The sequence below is a fragment of the Manihot esculenta genome, chromosome 15 (genome assembly GCF_001659605.2).
Source record: "Manihot esculenta cultivar AM560-2 chromosome 15, M.esculenta_v8, whole genome shotgun sequence".
In the NCBI taxonomy this organism is placed as follows: domain Eukaryota; kingdom Viridiplantae; phylum Streptophyta; class Magnoliopsida; order Malpighiales; family Euphorbiaceae; genus Manihot; species Manihot esculenta.
In genome coordinates, this window is record NC_035175.2 from 12,902,633 (window position 1) to 12,923,199 (window position 20,567).

The window sequence follows — 20,567 nt, forward strand, 5'->3', positions numbered from 1 at the left end:
ATGATTCAAGAGCAATTATAGTTAGAAATCATAGAAATTATGTTATGGCTTAATTTCGTGGATTGTGAAAAGAAATATTGGATCCTCTCATCATGAAGAGTCTAACTTACAGGAAAACTATTTCATTTGTAAGGAACAAAGAATAGTATCAAGTTATTATCGAAGGAGATTGTTCTACTAATATTAATTTTTGTACCGAGGGTCGTTTAAAAAATATTTTACTATGTATTAAGGATGTTGTAGATGATATTATTTTGTTAATTAATCAATTGTTTTATATCAAATTCAACTTTGTAAGACATGAGGCAAATGTGTCCGCTCGTACTTTAAGACAAATTTCTTAGGATGTAAGCTTTCGTTTTATTCTTGCTTTTGGGGGTTCTTTTATAGTGAACTATTGCAAGTCTTTAGCTTCTTTTTATATACAATATATTTATTTAGATAAAAAAATATCTTCTTTAAAATACTATTTATAAAATATTAAAAAAGAATTTAAAAATATTTTTGATATAATTTAGTTATAAAAAAATTAAAATAAATAGTTTTTCCAAACGGCCTTTTTCAACCCATGTGCTTTGAAAAAAAACAAAAATTTTAACTCCCAAACACCCCATGTAAGAGGGGGAAAATGGAATATCTGTGAAACCACGCAAAGGAAAGAGAACATTTACACTGTACGCACCAGTATATATATATACACGCGCTCTTGCTCTCGCTGTTTGTGTTTTGGGTATCTTTAATTCCCTGATATTTGGTGATGGTTCTGCACCTCTGCCTCTGAAGAGAAGGAGACTCACCACCATTGATATCATGGAAGCCGAAGCAGCTAAGGTCTTTATTTTTTTTTTTTAAAGCTTTTAATTCATCATCTTTGTATGAAAATATATGTTTTTGATATATGGGTCGATCTGGGCTTTCTTTAAATTAGGTTTTTTTGTTTAGGCGGTTGATGATTAGTGGCTTGGTCGATTACTCGATTCTTGCTCTGGATGTGTTTCCTTTTCTTGATTCTTTTTAATTCTTTTATAATTTTGAACCGTTATTATATGAGAGAGTTTGAAAGAATTAGTGAGCTGGTCATATCTTGGATCATAATTTATTGAAAGAAGCAGGGAATTTAGTGGAAGAGTCTAATTGGGCTATTGCAGATGAAGCTTAAGTTCACATTGTTGTAAACTGAAATCACGATTACTGCCTTTAGCAAGATCCTATGATGTAGAGTTGTGTTGTAGATTTCCTCTGGTTTCTTAGTGAAGTTGGTAGTTATAATGCTTTAAGTGGTCACTAAGTAACGTTTTTTGATCTTGGAGCTTATACTGCTGCAACAGATTTATTTTTTACTTTCCGTAATTTATCAGAACATTTTTAAGGTTGCGGCCTTCAAGATTTTGAGTTTTGATTCTTTCAAATTCTTCATTATCTTATGGTGTTCTATCATAACATTTTTTAAGTTGGGGCCATCCAGATTTTGAGTTTGGTTTCTCTCAAATTCTTCATTATCTTATGGCGTTTTGGTTTTCTGCTTGTAGCTTTATTGTGGATATAGTTGCCATTAAACTGTGGAATTATCCTTATGCACTGCAATGAATTCTGTCAACATTTGAAGTAATTGGCAACTGCCTTCTAATCCAAAAGTCACTTATCTGTTCAAAAGCTTTGTGATTTCTTGGAGAAAATAGAAGTAGCAGCTTTGAAGAAGGGGTTATGAGATTTATTCCCAAATAACTTATGCTTTCTTTTGTTTTTGTTCGCAACAATTCGGAAAAGAGAATTTATTATGAAATGTTTCTAGTGTAATATGGTAGCATGTTATTTCATTAGTAAATTTATTTCAATATAAGTTGGCTGGATATTGCAAAGTTGATATGTACCTAGTGCTTATTCTTTCTTTTGCTTCTTCAGATTTTAGCTCGAATGGAAGCAACTGAAACATGCATTGACGCTTTGCAGAAAAATATCAATATAGCTCGCCTTCATGCTCTATACTCATTTCATATCTTAATCTATTACATGTGTATGTGTTTCAGTTGAAATTTACATCATTTTTATTTTCTAAAATGACGTTTCAATTTAATTTGTCCTGGAACAAGTGTGACTTGTACTTCACTGATTAGTATTAATAGCTGGGACATGGATTTGGTAGTCACTGGATTTAATGTAGCTTAGACCCTGCTTTTCTGATATTTTCTGTCATGGTTGTGACACTTTTTCATCATATCAGGCCAAGCTTGCAGATGTCAAAGAAAAGGTTGGGCGAGATGTCCGGGTTTTTGAAACATCAGGGTTTGCTTCATCAACAAATCAAGTTTCTGAAGGTGGTATGATAGACTCAACCTTTTATGCCCTTATCAAGGCTAGAACATGATTACAGACTAATGTGGAACATTATTGATTTAAAGTCCCTTACTGAGCTTTTTTCTTTCCATTTTTCCTTTTTCTTTTTCTTATGGGCAGAGGAGTCAGATGATTTCTATGAGTTCACTGCAGAGGATTATCATAGAATATTGGCTACAAGAAAGGAAGGTAACACCTAAGACAGACATATTATATAAGTGAGAGAAATAAAATGTCTTATCCTATCTGGCTCTTTCTTTGCAGTTACAAAATGATTTGTCCATATTCTCATTGATAAACATGTTTCCATTTGTGCTTTTGCTCAATAATACCCCCTCCGTCCCATAATTTTTGTCTATCTTTTCTTTTTTGGTTGTCCCAAAATTGTTGTCTACTTTTCTTTTTTACATTATAGTAACATATAAATTAACTATTATAATTCTATTTAATTTTATCCCATTTCCAAAACATCCTCTCATTAAATGTTATTTTTCTAAGTGAATATTTAAAATATTTCTTAGTGTCTAATAAAAGTTAATGTCTTTAAGATGGGTATTTTTGGAAAGTTAATAAAAAAAAGTTGTCTTTCTTAATATGTGTGAAAAGGTAAAGTGAACAAAAGTTATGGGATAGAGAAGAGAGTATATATGATGATCACATACTTTATAAATTTTTGGCATTAGTGAAGTGGAGTCCAATTTATCATATGCTATCTATATCATTGAGGAATGGGGAACCATTCTTGTCCATATCTGTGTGTTTGCTAATATGTTCATGAAATAATATATAGATAAATATTTGAAGACAAAAAAAATTCGAGACGCAGAAGAAGCAGCTCGCCGTTCAAGAGTAACAAAGGTTCTCACTGGATCTTTTTGTGATTTTTTTTTTTTTAATTTCTATTCCTGAGTGCTAAACTCTTTTCTAATCATAATAGGGTTTGATAAACATTCCACAGGTTATGCTAGTTTGGTTAGGGCTTGACCTGTTTATATGTTCCTGTATTCAGGCTGTGATTAGGGTTCGCTTTCCTGATAATCATACATTGGAGGTGGCTTTTCTTCCGTCAGAAAAGATTCAGAGCTTATTTGATCTTCTCGTAAAAGTGATTGCACGACCAGAACTACCATTCCATTTATGTATGCAAGAGAAGGCCAAATTTTATTTTATTTTCACAAGTACTTTATTTACTTATTTTTTACTGAAGCAAGGGCTTAAAGCCTTGAACTGAAGCAGTTAACCCTTGCATATGCTCATATTACAGTTACAACTCCTCCCAAGAAGAAAATAAAGGACTTGTCACAAGATTTTTACTCGGCTGGCTTTATTCCTGGTGCAATTGTGTATTTTTCATATGATCTACCACAAGGTTAGTTCACACCTTGGATGCGTCAAATTGCTAAAATATACTGGCTTGAATTCTTATGTCTACTTCCAAGGCCCCACTTCGGGCTGAGGTTGGGAGGCCAAAAAGCTCTTCTTGGAAAAGGACTATATTTTTTAGAAAAATTTTTTACTTGCTTTCTTATGATTAAAACATGAGTCAAAATTTAAACCAATTTTAAATGCCCTCTAACTAAAACATTTAAGGATTTTATTTTTTAATAGTAGTTTCAACAACAATGCCAAAGAAAATTTTCAGTTGTGTTGACATTTTCTTTTTAATCTAATCCTTGTATTCATTGATACTGAATATTGAGCTTTTTCCCTTTGTCCTATTATGGTGATTTGGTTGAGTATTGCAAAATTTTCATCATGGGTTTTGGTACTTAATATTGAAGGGTCTTTTGACCTTTAGTTATAGTGCATTTAGCTTCTTGTTGGTATGACCTGGGAATAATGCATTTATAATAACAGCTAATTTACTATGTGAGTGAAAAAGGCTATTTATCAACTGTTTCTGGACATATATTTCAGGTTTGATAAATCTGTTTAGATTTGTACTAAATCTAGGGCGAAATTATGAGAAAACCCAATTGAACCATATTTTTAAATAAAGGCCATTATATTATGTAGTAGCCATTCTACAAACCTTTCAGTTCTCTCTTGAGCAGTTGAGCTAAGATCATCATCGGTCTTTCCAGTTCTAGATATCTATTTCTTGCAAAAATTGAGTTCTTTATTTTTACTTTTGTTTTGTTTTGATTATTTGTTGAAGAAAATTATGTTGGATGCTCTTTTTTTTAAGCATTAGCTTTAAGTTGATTAATGCAATTAATGTTTATGAATGATGGATTAATACTTCTATTAGATGTATTTATGCTTATTCTTTAGTTGTGTATCTAATTTTCACTTATATCTTCAAATATCTATCATTGCATGAGCTCTGTAAAATTTTCAAAATAATAATAATAATTATGCACTAATGGGCTGCTAGTGTTACATTATGGACATTACAAGCTTGTTTCTGTTCCTCATGACCTCGATTGCTGTAAATTTTTTTCAGAAACAAGAGTTTTGCGCATTTGACATTTTGCATTTGTCTTCTGTTGTTGTATGCCACTTGAATATAATGTATTACTGCTGCTTTACTGACCTCTTCTTCCTTTGAACATGTCATATTGAAGGGAATTTCAGAGGATTCTATGTCAATATGCACAATTTGTTGGTTGCTAAATAAAAAAATATGGCATAATTGATATTTAATTCTCATTGCGATGTTCAGGAGATGATTCTGCAGCTCTGAGTTCTGGTCCCTTCCTAGGAGAAGAGATAATGTCTTTGAAAGGTTTGGAACTGATTTCAGAACCAAGAGAGCCTGTTGAGGCTGCTGAACCAGAACCAGTAGCAGTGGCGGCTCCTCCTGTACCTCAAGAGTCCAAGTCTGCTGGGAAAAAACCCATCAAACCAAAGTGGCTGAAAATGTGATATTGACAATGCTTCCATTTACCAATCGTAGGACATGTGGAAGCCACTGTAAGCTGAATTTGGTAGGAAGTTGTAAAAGAAGGCTCAAGGAATTCACTTTTTCATACCCCTAACTCTTTTGTATCATGTGAATATTAATTGTAGCTTGCCTCTATTGGTAACTTTGTATTTGTTTGATTGATACTAAGTAGGGTCCCAACATGCTTACACTGAAAGGTATTTTCTTATGAAATTATAATATTTAAAACTCATTTCCTTAAAACAAAACCAAAAGATATCTAAATTTTCTCTTCATTATCATCAACAAAACATCAAACTTTAATCTAAAAATTTCTTTAAAATTTTTTTTAAAGTATCATTAAAATGTACATACTCTACATATTAGATAAATAACAAAAGTTATAAAAATATAATGAAAATTTAAATTATGAAAAATAGTTATATATTTTTTATATAACTAATAAAAAAACTATAAAAATAAAAGAATTATAAGATATTTTTTTATTTTTTGTTTATAGTATAGTTCAAATATCATATCTATATAATAAAATAAAAATTAAATATTTAAAAATCCTTTTAATTTATTTTTATTTGATGATATTTTCAATTTTGTTTTATTGAATATAAAAAAAGTGATAATAAAGATAATAATTAAAGTGTCTTTAAGATATAATATTAAACATTTTTATTTCTATAGATTTATAATTTCATACAAATATATGAAAAACGTTTTAAATTTATTTTTTATTTGATGATACTTTTACTTTAAATTAATTTTTTTTAAAAATGGATATTTTCATTATTATATATATTTTTTTATAAAAATTTGAATATATATTTACTTCCATTCAATTCAATTATACAATTTTTAAGAATTTAAATTTTACTATCGAAATAATTAAAATTTTTTAAATTAATATATTTGATTATAATTTTATTAATAAAGTATTGTGTATATTATTTTTTTGTAATTTTATTAATTTTATAATTATTATTTTAAAATAATTTAATTTATTATTTTTCAGTAAAAATATTATATTTTTATTTATATAATTGATTAGATATTTATTTAATTTAATTTTTTAATTTTAATTTAATTCGATTAATATTTTAAAAGTCGATAACATTTAGATTAATTACATGGAATTAATTTTACTCCGTGGTTACTTTGTGGCTCGATGCATTTTTCTCTTATTTAAACTTAACTTCTTTTTTCTCCTTATTTATGAAAAATAATTTGCGTCAATTGACTATCGATAAAGAAAAATATATTATTATCCCTATTTAAAGCTCCAGATATTCCGATCGTGACTTATAATTTCTGTATGGTGGGAATATTTCTCACATACAATCCAATCAATTTTCAAAATATGCAGACTTTTTGGCAGATTTATGGCGGCAATTCTCAGATAATTATTGCATTAAAAGATTTGGTTTCTAGTTACAAGCCGGATATTTTATTTTTATAGAAACAATAGTTCTTAATTCTCCTTGGAATTTTTTCGTAATTTTTTATATTGGGAGGAGACCTTTTGTTAATGTGAAAGAGTTATGGGTTTATTTTTGTGGTTGACTTTTCTTCAAATTTTATTGATTCGGTTATTTCGAAAGGTAATATTCAATGGAGATTTACCAATTATTATGGGTTTTCGAAATCACAACGACGACATCAGTCTTGAAACCTTATTCGAGATTTATCTCGTAGAAACGCTCTTCCGTAGTTTTGTTCGGAAGACTTTAACGATTTATACTCGAAAAATAAGAAAAAAGGAGGAGTATCGTTGACAAATTATCTTATAAAGAAGTTTAAACATGCATTTGAAAAGTATTTTTGTCAAATTATCTTATACAGAGATTTAATTTTGAATGATTCTAAATATTTGTTAGACTTTAGATAATTTATCGTAATACTACTCTAACTGCTTATATTTTGACTAGAGAATCTGGTTAAAAAATCTATCAGGTATAATCGTCTCTATTTGGAATGATATTCCTCTTTATTTAATGAAATTTTATTACTACAATTAATAATTTTACTTTTAAAAAATATTTAGATTAATTAGAAATTTGTTACCCATATACATATTTATATTCAATTATTTTATATAATTGATCCCACGTCATTATAAAATAATGACAATTATTATCTATATTTGTATATTATATATTAAAAAAATGGAAAGGAAAATTTTAGGAATTTTCAAATATACCCCTAGATTTATAATTGAATTTAAAATTTAAAATGTATAATGATTTTATTATTTAAATTAATTTGAAATTTAAAATTTTCAATTTTAGATATATATAAATACGAAAATATAAAATTTTAAGATAAGATTATTAAATAACATATTTAAATATTAAATAATTCTAAAAAAAAAGAATGTAAACAACAATTTTGATAATATAAATTATTAAATAGTTGATTTTTTAATTATTAATAAATATTTAAATTTTAAACTAAAGATTAAATAATTACAAAAAAAATTAAATAATTTGACAGTATAAATTTATTAGATAATAGGTTGTTGCTTTAACTATTAATAATTATATTTAAATTTTAAAGTGACAATTTAATATTTATTATAAATGAATATTTGAATTTCGGTTATGTACATTAATAAAAAGTTATAAAAAATTAAAATAATATTATTAAAATAAATTTGATTTTGATAAAATTAAATTATTATATAATAATTTTAATTTAAAAAAATTATTATAGGATAATGATAATTTAATTTTTAGTAATAATCGCTACTATTTTTTTACAATAATTTACAATATTAATCTTAGTTGATTAAATTAGAAAAAATTATTTAGAAATTTTTTCACCGGCTTAATTATAATATTTTTATAATTCTTTTGAAAAATTATTGTATAAACACTATTGTTAATAAAAATATATTATGAAAAAAATATATTATTTTTTTAAAGCAATTATTTTATGAAAAATATGTTTCAATTTAAAATTTGTTATTTTTTCTGTTCATATTATTTTAAGAAATTAAAATTAAAACATTTTAATTAAATTTTAAAATATTAAAAATAAGATCGAAAGAAGAAAAATAAAGAAGAAAATGATGCTTTTAAATAGCATATTCCAGTGTGGTAGTTCATCATAATACGACAAATTCTCATTTGAAAAGGAAATTTGGATCTCCAAAGTTTCTGACTTTGAAAATTGATCCCTAAAATCAAACCTTTCCAAAATCTACAAAAATCTATTTCACATCTTCACTTCTCTTGCTTCCTCTTCCATTGCTCATGGACCCACCAACCCACCATTGGTTCTTCAACTTTCATTTCATGTGAGATTTTTTCATTCACCTACTCTCAACACTGTTTGGAATATTACATTATTCTTTTTAATATTTCATATATTCCTTATTTCATAATTAAAATAAAATATTTACAATAAAAAATTAAATTATTTAATAGAGTATTATGTAATTTGAAATAAAATATTATTTTTTTGAGTTAACTTTTGAAATAAATTAAATGTGGCTAAATTTAATTTAATTATAAAAATAATTAATAACGAGCATAGTTTATTATAAAAAATAATATAAAATTTATTATTTTTAGTTACATTAATTTTATTGAATTTATTTTACACACCTGCCTTACACATGGAATCTAGATTAATATTTAAATAAATAATGGGTTGATGTTGGGCATATCACATGGGGAAACTTAAACCTTCACCTATCAACAATTATGGAATTATGGTTCAAAAATGTATTCAACTACCGCTTTGTTTTGGATTAACAACTTAATTAATTTCTACTTAAACTCCTTTTTTAGAATATTTCCTTTACTTATACCTAAATATTTAGATAGGATAACTCAATTAAAAAATTTAAAACTTTTTAAAATGTAAAAGTTATTTTTATTTTATTGAAAAGTTCAAATTTTTCTTCTGAATTTTTAAAAATTCAAGACTTAACTTAGTTAAATTGCTTCGTGTGGTTTAAATCGATTACTTTCATTAAAAAAAAAAAACTTTCTAAAACATAAACTAACACGAGAAAAGTAATTTACTTTTTATTTTGATATTTTAAAATTTTTTTAAAAAATAGAGTTTATGAAGGTGTGTTTAGATAGGATAACTCCTTTTTAAAACGTAAATTAACATGAGAAAAGTAATTTACTTTTTAATTCAATATTATGAGATTTCAGAAAAAATAGAGTTTATGAATATATGTATAAGTTTAGCACGAGAGATCACATATCCTCTTTTATTTTTTTATTTTTTAATGACATATATTCGCCACTCTATTATAATAGAATCTATTTCTATCATATAAGTCTATATGTATGAATATATTATAATATATTATTGTATTCATTTTTGTCAGGTAATTATTTAATTTTATTTTCGTATTCGTGTTGATAGGACTGTGAGATATTAAAAGTAATTATTGATGTAAAATAATTTTTAAATGTTTTGTATTAATTAAATCTGATTAATTATAACAAGGTAAAACAAATTTTTATTTTTTTATTAATTAACTCTCATTAAAATTTGAATAAAACTTTGAAAATTATGAAAATAATTTCAGAATTTTAATTAACTCTTTGTAACTTAAAATATTTTTTTAGTATTTTCTTCTGAGAATTGTTTTATTGACATTCAATGTAGATGGGGCCCTTTCGAATCTTAAAAGATGCGGTCTGTTGGTCAACATCGGTCTTCTTCGTTTCGGGTCAATACAATCTAGACCGTCCATTTGGTTTATACGTGAAATAAGATAGCGGGCACTATCTTCTTATTGTGATCCTTAAAGCACCTGATTGAATATTTATTTGCTGTTCGTCTGAATTGGTGGGAACGCCCAACTACCGTCGAATTCCTCCTGCCTCCTCATTTTGCTCTCATATTTTTCACTTTCGTACTCCATCACTTATCATTTTACATTTCAGACCCCAATACTTATGTTATTTCAGTTGCTAATTTGATTATTTATGCGGACTTTTTTTCCCAATCCAAAGCCGACTAGCTCCACTAAATCAAATTCGCACTACGATTTTTTTTTAATTTTAAAAGTTATTTCATATTTATTGTTGAAACTCGATATACTTAGTTTAAAAAAAAATTAAAGGTAATTTTGGCAATAAATTTTATTTTATATCTAAAATTAAAATATTTTTTATAAAATAATTTTTAAATTTTCATATCAAATTACTAATAAAAATAATGCTACTTACAATATTAATATATTAATACTATTAATTAAAACATATTATATATAGTTATTCATATAATTAGAGATACACTAATATATTAAAATTTATTAAAATTTTAAGATAAATGGATAAACATATTCCATCAATCATGGGATGCAATTGAAATCTCTTACAGCAGAGCTGGGCACAAGTTGAAATAAATAGGAAATACAGGGAGTTTGCGTGAAGTACAGTTCCCGTTGGCCTGGGCGGCTGGTGATGGTAAATTATTGGTAGTGATACTCTTAATACCAAACAAGAAGAGTTTGGTGGGGGAATACAACCACTACAAAAACTAGACCAAATTATTAACAACTTTTCGAAACAGTGAATTCAAGCATCTTTTTTTCCTCTGCATTTGACCCCTTTCTCTCTCTCAGTCTCCAGCTCCGTGTGGACCTTGCTGGGCTGAGATTTCAAGCTTTCTGGTTTGGTATGTTACTGGGTTTGATTCTTTTTTCTTTCTTTCCCATGATTTTCCTTTTTGGATTTTGGGTTTTTGAATGTTTTCTGATTCCTGTTTGGATCTGTTTGTTTCATGGGATTTTTCTTAAAACGCTTATGAATTCTGTTTTTGCTTGCCTATTATGATTTGCCTAATCAGTGGTGATTTCGTCTACCTCTTCCTGTGATACACTATCTTTGCTGACTTCTAACCCACTTCTTTGCTTACATATTTCAGGAAGCTAAATCTTGATTCAAACACTCTCTAACGAGGTAGAATATGGATTCGGGTAAGTGGTTAATGGAGAAGAGATCTACTTTTAGAAGTGATTCATTTTCTAAAGAATATGAGAGTGTGCTTGAAACCGGGTGCCTCTCCATTATCGTGCTTGGTGCCTCTGGTGATCTTGCCAAGAAGAAGACTTTCCCTGCTCTCTTTAATCTTTACCGCCAGGTATAGCGATAATTCTTTCCTATTTTGTCGGGGGAACCTGGGAGTTTTATAGTGGAGTGTTCTGTTTTTTGGTTTTGGAACTGAAATGCTGTTGTTAAATTGATCTGCTATTATCTAATAATTATCTTGCTAATTGATATTGAAGACTTTCTACATGGTGGGCATTTTCGATTTCTTCTTTTTTACTGGCGATTAGCCAAAGTTTGATCATCTGTTTGCTGGGGTATTTGCAGGGTTTTCTGCAATCAGATGAAGTTCACATTTTTGGGTATGCAAGGACTAAGATTTCAGACGATGAGCTCAGAAACCGTATTCGTGGGTGAGATTTCTTGCCAGTTTATTTGTTCACGAGTGAGAATGTGTGTTCTAACAATCTTCCGGGTACCATACATCATGGGCAAGAAACAAGAAGTTTGTCATTGATTTTTGTCTTTCACACTTGGAATAGTGGGGAATTGGGGTAATGGGAAGAATAGAGCACTACTTGTTGACAGCTGTTTCGCTTATTTGTTTCATTATGACATTATTGTTTCTTAATTTTCAGTTTTATATGATCATTTTTTTTTTATACCTTACCTTATATATTTCGGTGTAACACATTATTTTATCACCTCTTCAATTGTGTTTTGAAATGTCAATTTTGAAAGATAAATGAATATTTTAAATGATAGGATTTAATTTGGATTGAAACAATACTTGCAGATATCTTGGCAAAGATGCCTCACCTGGGCACTCAGAAGATGTATCAAACTTCTTACAGTTGGTTCGTTCAGCCTTTTTCTACATTGTTATTCTGTTGTCTTTTCCCATCTGCTTGCCTATAAGAGTAATGGGCTGTTGCTTTTGTGATCTTGCAGATCAAATATGTTAGTGGTTCTTATGATACTGAAGAGGGCTTTCAGCTGTTGGATAAGGAAATTTCAGAGCATGAATTAGCCAAAAAGAGTGCAGAAGGATCATCTCGGAGACTATTTTATTTTGCACTTCCACCATCAATATATCCAATTGTCTGCAAGATGATAAAAAAGTGTTGCATGAATAGATGTAAGTTTTGCTGATTTAATCCATCCGTATCACAGAAAGTAACCTATCCGTGAAAAATATTTTCTAACACAATATTTATATCCTTAGGTTTAAGCAATTGGAATTTATTTATTGGCTTTTGGGTAATGGGGGATAGGGAACATTAATTTTCTGTCAGTAAATAAGACTCTGAAGTCTCTTGACTTACGAGTACTTCACTTATTCTATTTATAGTTGAAGACGAGACAAATTTTTACCAAAAAAATAAATAATGATAAATTTTGTTTTTTCTGCCATTCAAAGAGAGATGGTGATGGCTGGAGATGATAGGTTGTAATTAATAGATAAATGGGCTTATGCTTATGTGATTCTCTTCTAAATTCCTTTTCTTTTTATGAATTTGTATAATTCAGCAAATGACTTCCTGTTTTAAAATGGGAGTCATTTTCCTTTAGAAGGGCTTAATTATTTCCCTAAGATTCCGTTGACCAATTTTTTGACCCAAATATTGAAAATGCTTTTAATTTTTTCTGAGGAGATATTTCTTCATCTGCTTGGATTAGAAAATTTTGTTTGTTCATTTACTGGCTTGACAAGGATATTTTGTTGTAATTGTTGCAAAACTTTCTAGGTTTCTTCTAAGTATAATGTGAACAACTTTCAGGAAATTACTTTCACTTGATATTTAAATATATATGACTGAGGTGGTAATTGTTAGATGACCTATAATTGACTGGGTATTGACAGATGTAATAATGCGACTCTGTATTTATCTCTTTATGTCCATATGTCAATTCTTCTTTTGGTCTTCCATCAATCTACATAGCATAGTCAATGACAATTTAGGCTCCTCTGAGCTAAGGCTATGGTTAAACAATTGGGCTCATAATCACTCTAATAATATGCTGGCAGCTTATGTCCCTTAAACTATAGTACAGAACATCTACTCTTGATTTTTGGGAATGCCTTTCATGTTGTGTTACTTTTCAGCTGATCTTGGCGGATGGACTCGGATTGTTGTCGAAAAGCCTTTTGGCAAGGATTTGGAATCTTCAGAACAACTTAGTGCTAAGATCGGAGAGTTATTTGAGGAACCTCAAATTTACCGAATTGATCACTATTTGGGAAAAGAATTGGTGCAGAACTTGGTAAGAATGAGATATGTATAAATAGGTGTTTTATCATGGTTCACCCTGGTTTGGTAACTCTGCTTAATTTTATCTCTTTGTTTCTTGAATTTTGTAGTTGGTACTTCGTTTCGCAAATCGCTTCTTTCTACCCCTTTGGAATCGTGACAACATTGATAATGTACAGGTGTGAATCTTTGTTCTAGTCCATTTATTTTTAACTTGCTCCCAAAGGCAGTTCAAGTAGATTGTGAGCATCAAAGAAAAATTTATACCCATCCTAATGTTGATAGTTTTACAAATTGTATCATGATCCATAATTATGAATTTACATTTATCAATGATTAATTTAGTACACAATTGATGGTCTTGTTGTCAAGTGTAGATGCGTCTTATTTCCTAGCTCTAACATATTTAAAAATTTTAATCTGTATCTCCTTGTATTGCCCATTTGGCAGATTGTGTTCCGGGAAGATTTTGGAACTGAAGGACGTGGTGGATATTTTGATGAATATGGGTATGCTCAATAAATGGTTATTTCCCAAATAGTCTATAGAGCATGATCTCTTAGCAAAAGGATAGTGGAGTTTCTCCTCCATTTACCATACATGTAATTTTGATTTGCATTATATATATATATATATATATATATATGCAACTTAACTCCATATATTCACGGTAAATGTGGGGAAAATCAAATTAACTTGTGAAAAATGATTTATGTTGTTGACCTTTTCGACTGTTGTACATTTACAAAGTTAAGAAGTTGACATGATTATCCTTTTCTTTGTCCCCTGCAGAATTATTCGTGATATTATTCAAAACCACTTATTGCAGGTATATTGAACTGAAATATAACTTAATAATGTAGTATTTGAAGTCTGAATCATCCTGCATATAGGAGAAACCATTCTTATTGGAGCATTTGGATATTGGAAAATCTTAAGTTTTGTGTTATATAAAATAACTCAAATTTGTACTTGGATTTTCTAGGGTAGGTAACTAAAAACTTGAGACCATTTGTTCTGTTGGGCAATTTCCCAATATTACATACATATATATATATTTTGTTTCTCCAACAGTAATCATGCAAGAAAAAAAGAAGAGAATGAAAAGGAGACATTCTATTTTTGCCTAATAGATTTCTTGCTTTTCTATATGAACTTCAGGTTCTTTGCCTAGTTGCCATGGAGAAACCTGTCTCTCTAAAACCTGAGCACATTCGAGATGAGAAAGTGAAGGTTTGTATTCTTGCTTTCTACTAAGTGCTAATGTAAAACATCAGCAACCTTGTACTTTCTTTTTTCTCATTTCCCAAGAATATGGCCTGAGATCCCCTTCAGTACAAGTTGATCCTGAACCAAGGGGTTGGACAACAAGGGATTACAAGAACTTAGTGTACCTAACTCTGTGGATTTTCCCATTCTAGTGAATATACTCCATCTTCCTTTTTGTGCGTGCTGAAGGTTCAAAATATATCATTTTCATGCCAATTCTTATTATTGGTTGAAATGCAGGTTCTTCAGTCGGTACTTCCAATCAAAGATGAAGAGGTTGTTCTTGGACAATATGAAGGCTATAGGGATGATCCAACAGTTCCTGACAATTCAAACACCCCAACTTTTGCTACTGTTATTTTGCGCATACATAACGAAAGATGGGAAGGTAATATTTCCCTTATCATCCTTTAATGTATGAGTTATGAAATTCATTCTGACTTGTGGACTTGATTTCTGAATCCGCCATTTGAACTTTACGTACATGTTGCATATGAGATTCATCAAAGCAAAATCCTTATTTTGATTTGTGGTAGCTGCTAACTGTATGTTTGTTGTTTCAGGCGTTCCTTTTATAATGAAGGCAGGGAAAGCACTAAACTCAAGAAAGGCAGAAATACGTGTTCAATTTAAGGATGTTCCTGGTGATATATTCAAGTGTAAGACACTGGAACTTCAAAATCCTGCATTTTCTTGTTTCCATTGCACTTGTTCTGCGGTTATGTTGAATTTGGGATTAGGAAGTAACTATATAATCTGAATTTAGAACATTGCTGTCTCATAATAAGCAGAATAGTACTAAATGTGTGGATGCTTTGCAATTAGTTTTCATCTCAAACTTTTTTACCTGTATGAGCAATTATTGCTGCTGGCTGCTGTGGCATTCTTTATTTTGCTCATAAACTTTGTTGGCTTAGGCATATTCCTTTTCTCTTTGTTGCTTGACTTGTGTGACTGTGTCTTATGATTTAGGTAAAAAGCAAGGAAGAAATGAGTTTGTAATACGTCTGCAACCCTCAGAAGCTATATACATGAAACTTACGGTGTGTACGATACTGGTATTTTATGCAATTATTATTATTACTAATATTTGTGAATCCAGAACTGTGTGCACGTTTTGTCTGCTGGAAAACTGTAGCTGAGCATGTTTCTAGAAACTTGTCTCCTATGTGTTCCTAAAATTTAAGCTGTGATCTAAAAATAGAATCCCAAGTACGACGCTGCCACAACTGGGTCTCACTTGCATTCATCATCTTGCTATGCCTATTTTTTAATGTTGTCGATTACTAGTTACTACTTACATTATCCCCCTGTTTGCAATGAAGAAATTTCTAAAATTCAATGTGATTGATCTTTTCTTTTTGTTAATTTTCATGTTTAGAATTAAAAAATTGCCATTGTAAAAGAAATAGAATCATGCATGATTATGTAAGGATTCAATTGATTTTTTCTTGGCAAATTATTTATTCCAAATATGGGGAATAAAAATGAAATAATCCATCATGTGTTCTTGATATACAACATCATGTATTGTATTCCTTCAAGACAATTACCAAAGTGTTCCATCCTAAATGATAAATTAGGTCAAGTAGAATTTTATGCTATGAAGGTAATAGCTACAGAAATTTGAGCAATCTTTGTACCCGTTCTCTGTATTGTTGTCACTTGAGCAGGTCAAGCAACCTGGACTGGAGATGTCAACTGCTCAAAGTGAACTGGACTTGTCCTACAGGCAACGATATCAAGGTGTTACCATTCCAGAGGCTTACGAACGTCTAATTCTTGATACGTATGATTCCTATCCTAATTTATGCTGGCTGGTATTTATGCTGCAATAACCACTACTGCTTTTATCGTGTGGCTATAAGATGCTTTTGTGACCGGTGAACTTAGAAGGCTATATATATGCTAAAACACAAAGTTTCGTATTTGTTGTGCAAAATATAAAGTAAGCTGATGATGAGATTGGGATTTGATTTTACAGAATCAGAGGCGATCAGCAGCATTTTGTTCGCAGAGACGAGTTGAAGGTAAAGTTACTTCAACCATGCACATACACTTTTTTTTTTTTTTTTAACTGAAATGATAAGTTCAAAAATTTGACGGCTACACCATTTCAATCATCAGGCGGCATGGGAGATTTTCACCCCCCTTCTGCATAGGATTGACAATGGTGAAATGAAGCCAATCCCATATGAACCAGGCAGCCGAGGTCCTGCAGAAGCAGATGAACTTCTGTCAAAAGCTGGTTATGTTCAAACACATGGATATATCTGGATTCCTCCCACACTATAGAAATGCACAGCTCAGCATGGTTATCCAACCAGTCTACGAGTGACTTACTACTGCCTTTTGTTTATAGTTTGCTGAGAGAATTTTTAATGTAAGCTTGATCAATTGCCACCCAGAATACAAAACCTGCTGTGGTGTGTGTAATAAGGATCCAGCATGATAGATCTGTGTAATAAATGTGGAGTTGAAGAGTTATCCTAATATCCATTGTAGGGTCAAAATCCTCCCCATTTCTGCTACAAAGGAATGAATTCTGTTCTTATACCAGTACAAGATACTCCAGTTTGCCTAGAATGCTCACCCTCCGTTGATGAAAAACGAATGAGAATAAGAATAACCATTTTTTGACTAAATAAAAATAATTATTTAGTGAGTAAAAACGATGTAGTTTTGATCTAAGAATCCAACTAGTTGAAAAAGCTTGAAGCCCTACTACGGTTGCCAAGTGCATCCCGATTGTGCCTTTGAAGAGCAGTTCTGCAGCTCTTCACTAGACCACTCTCCAGCCCACACGCCGCGCCGCATGCCCTCAGTTGCACCGCCTAGCTTCTCACATCTAAAGCCGGCCACCGGCCGCATGCTCTGAGCAGTTCAGCAATTCTCTGCATTCTTCTGTCTAGCTGCATGCCTGCGCCGCACGCCTCCGCTCAACCTTTAGCAGGATTCAACGAGAAGACATTCAATTCTTCGAATCAGCTCTTTTCTTCCATGTTTTACTCTCTTATCTTTTATCTATATAGTATAAAATATTTTAAATAAAATAAACTATAAAAAATCTTAATTAAAAGATAATAAACCTAAGTTTCCAAATTATACAAAAACCCTTAAATCCCCAACCCTAAGATTTCTCTCTTAACTCTCAAGTCTCAACACGGTTGCCCTCCCCTCCCCACTTCGGCCTCTACTCTGGTACAGCCGCTCGCCTTCCGCCGATCGTCCCTCTGTTCATCACGCTGTCAACGTCGTTGCTGCGTCCGCTGGTCCTGGTTGCTTCTTCGCTCTCCTCCGCCGCTTCCTCTGGTCCAGTCGATTTGCCGTCCGTTGCTGCTCCTCGCGGCGTCCGGTCCTTACCTGGTACCATCCCTATATAGCAGCAAGAGAAGTAGCGTCCATGGAGAACGGTGAAATTCCTGAAAACGCCAACGAAAGTATGTGTCTTTTGTTTTTTTCCTTCCACTCTATATCTCTTAATTCTTTTTTTTCCTCCTGAAGTTAATTTCATTTCCTGATTTCCCCCTCCTCTTGTTGTAACTTGTCTATTACAGATTGCCCTGGTCCTCAATCGGAATCAGCTGGAAAATCAGATGATTGCCAAGGATGCCCTAACCAAGAAGCTTGTGCCTCAGCCCCTAAAGGCCCCGACCCTGGTCTCTCTAACACTCCTTATCCTTATATCTACGTATTTTAATTTGGCAGAATTTTAGTTCTTCTAGTTTGTTATGCTTGCTATACTCAATAAGGTAGAATTTTCCTTCTTTTTTTTTTTCCTTCCAATTACTTTGTTGCCTTAGTTTTGGTTTGGGGATGAAATTGCCACTTTATTTTCTTCAGCAGCTCGTATTATTAGAAAAGATATGTTATTGTCCTGATTTTGATTACTTGTTCATGATTGTTTCATCTCTTAACAGGTAATTGATGGCTGTGTGTCTCATTTTTTTTACTAGTTATCATTGAGCTCATGTATGTAAATGTAGTTGCCTTCTCATGTATAAGAATCCTATTTTACACTTGCTATTACGCCTTTTAGTAAGTATAGTTTCTAAGTTAGCCACCCTTTTGGCTGTCTAAGTGCATAAAACATAAATGGCGTTTTGATTGGTATAGGGAAAGTTCAAAATTGGATGATGGTAGTTGGTACTGTCCATATGAATTATGAAATACCTGATTATCTGAAAAAAGTACTGCTTTATTTATTGCATTATAATACTCGCTCCCCCCATCCTCAAAGATATGCTTCTTCTCCTTTTTCATTCGTCCCAAATTAGAGGCCACTTTCCTTTTGAGTTAATAATTTATTTAATGGGTTAAGCTTTGTTCTGCAAATTCTTTCATTTGAAAATGGAAAAAACTTCTGAACTTGCAAACCTGCATCTCATATAGATTAGACTTATTCCGCTATTTGCTTGCTTTGATGACAACATTATGTCTTAACTCAAATGTGTTTGCTTAGTCTTCTGTTCATTGGTTTCTGCAGACTTGGTTGCAATTGCAGAGCGGATGGCTACTGTAAAACATAAGCTATTGATTTTATCAGGGAAAGGTGGAGTTGGCAAGAGTACATTTTCTGCCCAACTCTCATTTGCACTAGCAGCTATGGACTTCCAGGTTGGTCTTTTGGACATTGACATTTGTGGACCAAGCATTCCTAAGATGCTTGGCCTAGAAGGTCAAGACATTCACCAGAGCAACCTTGGCTGGTCTCCTGTATATGTTGAGTCAAACCTTGGGGTCATGTCAATTGGTTTCATGCTTCCAAACCCTGATGAAGCTGTTATTTGGAGGGGGCCCCGCAAGAATGGTCTCATCAAGCAATTTCTAAAGGATGTGTACTGGGGAGAGCTTGATTTTCTGGTGGTTGATGCCCCACCTGGGACCTCAGATGAGCATATCTCAATTGTCCAATTTCTACAGGCCACTGGAATAGATGGTGCAATTATTGTCACTACTCCACAACAGGTCTCTCTAATTGATGTGCGTAAAGAAGTGAGTTTCTGTAAGAAAGTTGGAGTGGAGGTCCTTGGGGTTGTTGAGAACATGAGTGGCTTGTGTCAACCATTGACGGATTTTAGGTTTATGAAGTTGACCGAAGCTGCTGAACAACAAGACATCACAGAAAAGGTTTTGGAATGTATGAGAGAGAAAGCTCCAGAGATGCTTGGTTTGATTGCTTATAGTGAAGTATTTGATAGCAGTGGCGGTGGTGCAACACATATGTGCAGAGAGATGGGGGTGCCTTTTCTTGGGAAGGTACCATTGGATCCACATCTGTGTAAGGCAGCTGAAGAAGGGAGGTCCTGTTTCGCCGATCAGAAGTGTGGAACAAGCGCTCCTGCACTGAAGAACATTATTGAGAACTTGCTGGCGGCAAAAAAGTGGAATTAGAAAATGCAGACTACAGCAGATTAGTATAAGATGACAAATAATTTTCTACACCTCGCTTGGTTTTCCTCTTTTCTTATAACTTAATATTTTTTCTTTGCTAAATGGAGTCTTCTCCACCTTTTTCTTTTTCATTGATTTTCCGAGTTACACAAGTTAATCACCTTTGCTTTTGTATGCATCAGGTCAGTATGTTAAGGTCTACCTTTTTAGTCACTTGGGCTTCGTTGGTGCTTTATCGAACTTTCACTTCCTCATTAGACGATTGTTATCGTCTGTTTGTCTATTAAAATATTAAAGAATTTGTAACTTGTTAGAAGTTGTATTAAATCTTATAAGTTTTATTTTTTTTAATAAAATTATTAAAGTGTTTGATTATTATTGGTTGAGAGTAATAATTTTCCCACAATCGTAGACCTATTA

At 31.4% G+C, this 20,567-nt stretch overlaps 3 protein-coding genes across 4 annotated transcripts; all 3 read left to right on the forward strand.

Annotated features, from left to right (window-relative positions):
- The first annotated feature begins 300 nt into the window (after nt 1-300).
- Nucleotides 301-5,386, forward strand: LOC110602024 (plant UBX domain-containing protein 1). The gene is made up of 8 exons (XM_021739453.2): nt 301-321; nt 622-831; nt 2,222-2,318; nt 2,455-2,523; nt 3,125-3,192; nt 3,344-3,473; nt 3,599-3,703; nt 5,000-5,386. Exons 1-8 carry the CDS (start codon nt 301-303, stop codon nt 5,200-5,202), a joined length of 903 nt encoding a protein of 300 aa, XP_021595145.1. The 3' UTR covers nt 5,203-5,386.
- Nucleotides 5,387-10,655: 5,269 nt separating this feature from the next.
- LOC110602125 (glucose-6-phosphate 1-dehydrogenase 6, cytoplasmic) lies at nt 10,656-17,246 on the forward strand. The gene is made up of 16 exons (XM_021739554.2): nt 10,656-10,861; nt 11,111-11,326; nt 11,560-11,645; nt 12,029-12,089; nt 12,184-12,370; nt 13,340-13,497; nt 13,595-13,663; nt 13,935-13,993; nt 14,277-14,313; nt 14,646-14,717; nt 14,994-15,141; nt 15,317-15,412; nt 15,726-15,796; nt 16,427-16,542; nt 16,738-16,783; nt 16,881-17,246. The coding sequence occupies exons 2-16, from the start codon at nt 11,153-11,155 to the stop codon at nt 17,046-17,048; spliced, it is 1,548 nt and encodes a 515-aa protein (XP_021595246.1). The 5' UTR covers nt 10,656-10,861; nt 11,111-11,152; the 3' UTR covers nt 17,049-17,246.
- A 398-nt stretch (nt 17,247-17,644) lies between these two features.
- On the forward strand, nt 17,645-20,525 carry LOC110602126 (cytosolic Fe-S cluster assembly factor NBP35). 2 transcript variants are annotated; one of them, XM_021739555.2, is made up of 3 exons: nt 17,645-18,193; nt 18,311-18,412; nt 19,240-20,525. In XM_021739555.2, the coding sequence occupies exons 1-3, from the start codon at nt 18,157-18,159 to the stop codon at nt 20,145-20,147; spliced, it is 1,047 nt and encodes a 348-aa protein (XP_021595247.1). In that variant the 5' UTR covers nt 17,645-18,156; the 3' UTR covers nt 20,148-20,525. The 2 variants fall into 2 exon arrangements, with proteins under 2 accessions (XP_021595247.1, XP_043807383.1); XM_043951448.1 differs by lacking the exons at nt 17,645-18,193; nt 18,311-18,412 and adding an exon at nt 18,484-18,505.
- Nucleotides 20,526-20,567: the final 42 nt, after the last annotated feature.